Source organism: Aethina tumida, chromosome 1 (genome assembly GCF_024364675.1).
Source record: "Aethina tumida isolate Nest 87 chromosome 1, icAetTumi1.1, whole genome shotgun sequence".
Taxonomy (NCBI): Eukaryota; Metazoa; Arthropoda; class Insecta; order Coleoptera; family Nitidulidae; genus Aethina; species Aethina tumida.
This window is the reverse complement of record NC_065435.1, coordinates 45,731,511-45,738,381: the sequence shown is the minus strand read 5'-3', so window position 1 is coordinate 45,738,381 and position 6,871 is coordinate 45,731,511. Positions and strand designations below refer to the sequence as shown.

The 6,871-nt window shown below is 30.9% G+C and overlaps 1 protein-coding gene across 1 annotated transcript; it reads left to right on the top strand.

Moving 5' to 3' along the window:
• The first annotated feature begins 374 nt into the window (after positions 1-374).
• Positions 375-6,072, top strand: LOC109599514 (enolase-phosphatase E1). The gene is made up of 6 exons (XM_020015511.2): positions 375-608; positions 1,200-1,432; positions 3,518-3,774; positions 3,836-4,008; positions 4,123-4,261; positions 4,390-6,072. The coding sequence occupies exons 1-6, from the start codon at positions 507-509 to the stop codon at positions 5,376-5,378; spliced, it is 1,893 nt and encodes a 630-aa protein (XP_019871070.2). The 5' UTR covers positions 375-506; the 3' UTR covers positions 5,379-6,072.
• The last annotated feature ends 799 nt before the right edge of the window (positions 6,073-6,871 follow it).

Below are 6,871 nucleotides of genomic sequence, written 5' to 3'. Positions count from 1 at the left end.
ATTGGAAATAACATTACAGTAACGAAAATTTTGAAAATATCTCTTATTATTAGTTAAAGTGTAGGATTTGTTTACATTTTTAAATTTAAAAATAGCGGGAACAATTGTCCGGAACACCAACCTGCCTTCAAACAAAAACACATAAAAATAAACCAACTTCTTTAATTATATCTATTCCTGGAATATAATTTTAGCACGATTCGATGGAAAATCGATCGGAAAATCCGTTGGTTCAAGTATTACTGCGATAAAAATTAAAAATAATTGCAAATAATTTTGGTTCCAGAAAGTTGGCCAAACTAGTTCGGGTATCTTCGTGCGACATCGTTTGGCGGTAGAATCTAATACGCGTGCGTGACGCTGCATCCTCCATTTTATCGTTAAAGAGCCACTTCATTCCAGCACTCGATCCGCCGTTAGTTCAGCAAAAACACCCAGCTTTTCTGTAAATTGTTATTAACGTTTACATATTAGTATCTAGTCAATTCGAGTAGTAAACTGAAATCATGAGTGCAGACAACGGTTGTTTAACTCCACTGGTTCTGGAGAAATCTTCGGTGATTTTACTGGACGTAGCCGGTACAACGACTTCTACCAAGTTTATAAAGGTGAGAAATTTGCATTTTTTATTCAAGTACTCAACTGAAACGCATACAGTTTGTCTGTTTTATTGTCATTTTGTCAGTTTTTTTGAATGCATCATAGAGAATAACGCTTTATTTTAATGTTTTTATTCAATCGATGTAGATATTGACTACTTGTCGCGCTCAAACCTAATGTTTGCAAGTTTAGTCGGACAATATTTCTTTCCGCTTTTCGGTATTATTTTTGTTTCGATCTAGAGGTTTTCTGTAGCCGTTTCCGATTCAGAAAGTCGGTTTGCAAATTTGCACGTGTTTTCAAACAAAACTAGGTGGTTGTCCTTGGGTCCAGGTAAAAATTTAGCCCTTGTTTCGCTGTCGTGCATTCACATCTTTGTCTAGGTACAGCTTGTACAAAATGCTTTGCCACACAACAATTGCTACAAATTTATTCACTTTTACCGAGACGACTTGGTTATTTTCATTGCGTATTTTTTCTTTTAATTACTTTTTATTTGCACTGACAATAATTTGAATAATAAAATTTTATTAAATATTTATTAGTAAATACTAGTTTTTTTGTATTATTTAACGATATTTATTAACAATTTTGTTTAGGATGAGCTGTTTGACTATGTGCTAAAGAATGCTGAAGAATTCTTGAAAGCCCAGTGGGAAAATGCAACTGTACAAGAAGCAGTGAAGTTAATCAAGGATGAACAGTTGGAATTGACCAGTGCACTCGAAGCTATCAAAGAAGGAACTGACAAGAGAAGCAACAATCAAGGCATTAAAACCCTCCAGAAACTCATCTACGAGAAGGGATATGCTGATGGTCACATTACTACCCAGTAAGTGTTTTGCTTATTACTAAAAATTTATCAACATTTAAAATAATCCCAACAACAGCTGGTCTATGTTTATGTTATCATTTTACTTAAAAGTAACTAGTTTTTACATGATCACTGAAATTATTTTATTTTTGAAATATCCACCCTAAGCACAAGATCCTAATTTTAAATACAGAAAAAAGAAAATATCCTGCAATTTTCCTCTTGTGTAAATTTTGTACTTCTTAACAAAAGGGGCAGTAGGTAATGTCTTCTAAATTCTTTGTTCAAAAATTTCCATGAAATAGGTTAAACAGATCTTGGGTCAATGAGTAATGCTGATGGTGTCACATTACCACCCAGTGTTTTGCTTATTACTCAAAATTTTATCAATATTTTATATTAGCCCCAACAACAGTAGGTCTATATTTGTATTATTGTTTTATTTAAAAGTTACTATCCCTAAAATTATTTTATTTTTGAAATATCCACCATAGGCACAAGATTCTAATTTTAAATACAGAAAAAAGAAAATATGCTGCAATTTTCCTTTTGTACTTTTTAACACAAGTTGCAGTAGGTAAAATCTAAGAAATTCTTTGTGCAAAAATTACCATGAAATAGGGTAAAAAGGATCTTGGGTCAATGGGCTTGTGAAAATTGAATTTTCAATAGATCATTGTTAAGGTAAATAATAGGGACACATTTCAGGTAAATTCTGCATAGTTTAAATAGTACATTCACTTTTTGTATTTCCAATGAATATTGATACCTGCATTTAAATAAGCAGCTTTTAAAAGTAATTTTGTTACAACCGTTTATTTTTAATGCCAATTATTACAGTTAAAGAATTTACGTATAAGAGGTTTTTATTATTATTTTAAAATATATACATTATTATTACTCATTGTTTTAACAAGTTGATTTTAGCATCTGTTTATTTTATAGTTTTTTCTTTAAGCCATTCTATATAATTTAAAATTCAAATCAAATAATTCAATAATTGTTTTTGTGTTTAATGTAAATTAAATTTATATGACGGATTCAATTTTCAAAAAAATACTTTTCTTTTATTATTTTTATTGCTTATATTTCTTTATATTTACGTCAATATCAGCATAGGTTTAATTTTCACTATTTATTTGCAAAATATTACACATTTTCTTTTCCTAATTGTAAATTTGAAATTGTTTACAATTGATCATTTTTTTGGTTCCAAATGTCCACTAATTTGGATAAGTATTTCATACAAAAATTTTTTCATTATTTCATATAATTCAATTTTATCTTTTATTTTATATCTATTTTTATATCAACGTTAGGTTCATTAGATTTTGATTTTATAAGTTTTGTGACTTTTATGTCAGTCAATATTTAAAATTGAAATCTCAAATGTGGTTAAATAATAATAAACAAATATTAAACATTTCCATCATTTAATTAATTCAGTTTTATATTTATATATTTTTTAAAATATCTAATTATTTTAAATTTAAAATAATCTTTTTTAAATTTGTTTTCAATTAAATTGGTGACATAGAATTTTTGTCCAAAAAATCTCATAATTTATATAATTTAAAGATAAATAATAAGCCTTATTTATTTTCACAAAGGGTTATATTTATTATATTTAACAATTTTATACATTTTGTGATTTTAAGTGTATCTTTATTTAAAACTTACCATTAAAATTATTTTCTAATTGAAACCTGCCTGTATTGTAAAATTATTTTTTATTCCAAATGTGGTTAAATTATAACAAAAAATAAACAAATATTGCATATTTTTCACTATTTTAATGTAAATGTTAAGGCTTTAGTTACAAATTAGTTAATTGTGTAATTAAATATTACACATTTCCATTATTTGATTAATTCAGTTTTATGTTATGTTATTGTTTTTCTTTTAAATTTAGAGTATTTTTTTTAATCAATCAAAATCAATTGAATTATTGACAGAATTTTTGTAATTGAAAATTATCTGTGTAGAAAAGCTGTTATTTTCGAAAAACTCATATTTTACATAATTTAAAGAAAAATATTAAATCTTAGTTATTTTAAGAAACTGTTGATTATATTCAGCAATTCTAATGTTAAACAATTTCAGTGTTTTTGAAGAAGTCGCTTCCTCCTTCGAGAACTGGTCTAAGACCCACAAAATTGCTTTGTACTCCACTGGTACAACTGACGCACAAAAATTACTGTTCTCCAAAACCACCACTGGAGATCTTACCAGCCACATCACAAAATACTACGATCAGAGCGTGGTCGGCGAAAAGACCAAGAAGGAAAGTTACGAAAACATTGCCAAGGATCTCGAAGTCGCTTGCGATGAGATCGTTTTCGTATCCGATTTACCAGAAGGTAGTGTTTTATTAGATTTACAAAATGACAATAGGTATATCGTGAAATGTTTGTTGTTTAGAGGTAAAAGCCGCCCGAGACGCCGGTTTGATCGCCGCGGTGATTGTCCGTGAAGGAAACGATCCAATTCCAGACGACGTGAAGAAAGAACTTACTGTTGTATCTAGCTTCAAAGACATAACTTTCGAAAATCCCGCCAAAAGAAAGATTGAAGAAGAACCAGCTACGTCAGAGGTGTGTTCAGTGGTTGAATGTAGAAAACAGTGAATAGAATTATTGTTGTCGTTGTAGTTTGTTTGATTGTAAATAAATCGCCGAATTGAACTTATTGGGTACTCTTGTATTTAGGCTCCTCCTTCGAAAGTAGCGAAGACTGATGCGACTGTTGAAACAAATGAGACTGAAGAAAAGCCGACAGTTGGAGAAGCCACTGAAAAAGCTGAAGAACCAGTAGAAACTATGGAAGTTGACTCTACCGCACAAGAAGGTAAAATTCTGTTCTATAAGGTGTTTGTTTTCGTAATGAGTTATGGAATATAATAAGATTTATTTTATTTACGTGGAAGATTATTTCTCTGGTGTGCTTTGTCCTTAAAGTAGTTTAATAAATTTCAGAACCTAAACCAGTAATTGAAGACAAAAAGACTGATGATATTGAGAAAGAAGAAAAAGAGACTGAATCAACTAAAAATGAAGATAAAGCTGAAGCTGTTACTAGCATGGATACTGATGAAGTTCCAAACGGTACAGAGGAACTCAAAGAAACAGATGACAAAAAAGATGAGTCGGAGAAGGTAGATTCAGAGAAGGCTGATGCAACCCCCGAAAAAGAGACTGCTGAGAATGAAAAAGTTGATGAAAAAGCTGAAGAGAAAATTGAAGAAACCAAAGAAAAAGATGAGGTAGAATCTAAGGAGGAAAAAACTGAGACTGATAGTAACGAGGAAAAAGAATCTAAACCAGAGGAAGCTGTTGAAGCGAAGGAAGCAGAAGACAAGGTTCAACCAGCTGAAGAAGCTGCAGAAGATAAAATGGAGACTGACTCCAAGGAATCAGAAACCAAATCTGATGACAAAGTAGAAGTAGCTGAAGAAGCTAAAGAGGAAGCGACTGAAGAGACTAAAGAAAAGGTGGAAGAAGCTAAACCAACAGAGGAAGCGGCAGAAGAAGCAAAGGAAGAGACTGTGGAAGAAAAGAGTGAAGCAAAAGATGAAGTTGCACAGGAAACTGTCGAATCAGAGAAGGACGACTCAAATGAGCAACCAGAAAGTGTAGAAGATTCGTCAAAATCTGCCGAATCAAAAGACGAAGAAGTGGCAGATTCTAAGGAAGAGAAATCGGTGGATGCCAAGGAAATATCCGAACCAGTAGCTAACGGAAAGAACGCTGAAGTGGATGAGAAGGAAAACAAAAGTGAATTAGCAAATGGCGTTGATAAAAACGGAAAAGTTGAGAACGGTGCTGAAGGACCACAAAACGGTAATGAAAAAACTGACGAAAAGAACGGTGCTGAGGAATCGAAAGTCGATGATAGTGAAATTAAGGTTAAAAAAATAGAAGACTCTACTGAAACGAGCACGCCGCCAGTCTCTGTTGAAGTTTAATCATGAACAATATTTATATATACGTGTAACATGTAGTGTTCATTTTCTTATTTATTTACACCCAATATCTTTCGCTTTCTGGGTTATTTTTAGGGTTTTTATTTAATTTTCGTATGATAAATAGGTCTACTTATTTTATTTGTAAGACTTATCATTAATACTCATTTTTTATTTCGAAACTAAATGTGATTGAATGTTCCTGTTTTTTATGTTATTTTTTGAACTAATTTTCTTCCAAAGTAAGTGCCAATAAGGTTTATTTGGTTAAAAGACTTAAATCTGAAGACTGTTTTACATCTCTTTTATGATATTGACCATTGATATTTTTTGAATACTCTTTTAAATTTATCAGTATTAATTCATCACGTTTGTAAAATTTTAAGAATCGTAGTTTGTACTTATATATAGTGAGCTTTCGTTTATAACATTCCTTTTTCCAGTGTTTTGTTTTTAGTTTGTTGCGTTCATACTTGTTTTATTTTTATTTAAATTCCACGTTTCAGCTCAGAAAATTGTGATATTTCGAATTTATTAAATTGGGATGCTACAACACTTATTATTATCAGTTGGAATATTTTTCTGTGTTCATTTTTAATATTTTTACCCACTAAAAGGTGTACAGGCCCTGTGTATGGCTGCTGTCTCATTGTATACGTTGATTAGCACATAATAAATTTTGTAGTGTTCTACTCAATTTTGTTTGATTTTTATTTCCTTTTTATTATTTATCCACCACCCTCATTTTATGCTGTTGCTTGAATTAGTGCTGCAGTATATAAAAGTTGTCAGTTGAATGGCTTTAAACAATTCATTTTTAACTGGTAAGTACTGCTTTGGCATAACATTGCATTTATTATCATTATTTTACAATTATTATAAGAAGTGATTTTTTTATTCATAATATTGACCGTTGTTATTAGTAACGTGCAAAGTGATTTCACTACTATTTCCTAATTATTTTAAGTCCTTGAAATCTCACTGTTTCATATAGTTTTCTCAAACCTAGTTATTTACCTTTTGTGCAACATGAAATACGTTGTCATAATATTTTCGCTGATATCGCAAATGATATGCCAGGACTGCGCAATTGGCGGCGAATTTGTGAGTGTTAATAATTATATTTGTAAATTATTATTGAATCAATTTTTAGTGTACCGACGACAAAAGTTGTTGCGGAGGTTGTTGCAGAAATCAAGTGTGTATTAATAGTAAGTACCAAGTTATTGTCCGGTTTGCTGCACATTTTGTAACATGTAATCGTTATCTGTGTTTTTATCTCTTCCCTTCTTTTGAATATTTTTGTAATTATTAAAAACTGTAAAATTACAATGTCAAACGTTTTTTTATTTTTAGCATATAGCGATTGCAGAGTAAACGAAGACCCATGTTTAAACAAATATTGCCCCCCCGATATGACTTGTGAAGTATACACTCCACCACACTGCCCTGAATGTGATGTCGGCACAGAATGTGTCTCTACATTACACGTTCCG

Coding starts and splice junctions, on each gene's coding strand:
- LOC109599514 (XM_020015511.2), top strand. CDS start 507: ATGAGTGCAGACAACGGTTGTTTAACTCCACTGGTTCTGGAGAAATCT. Junction 1,433..3,517: donor GATGGTCACATTACTACCCA/GTAAGTGTTTTG, acceptor AAACAATTTCAG/TGTTTTTGAAGAAGTCGCTT. Junction 4,262..4,389: donor TGACTCTACCGCACAAGAAG/GTAAAATTCTGT, acceptor AATAAATTTCAG/AACCTAAACCAGTAATTGAA.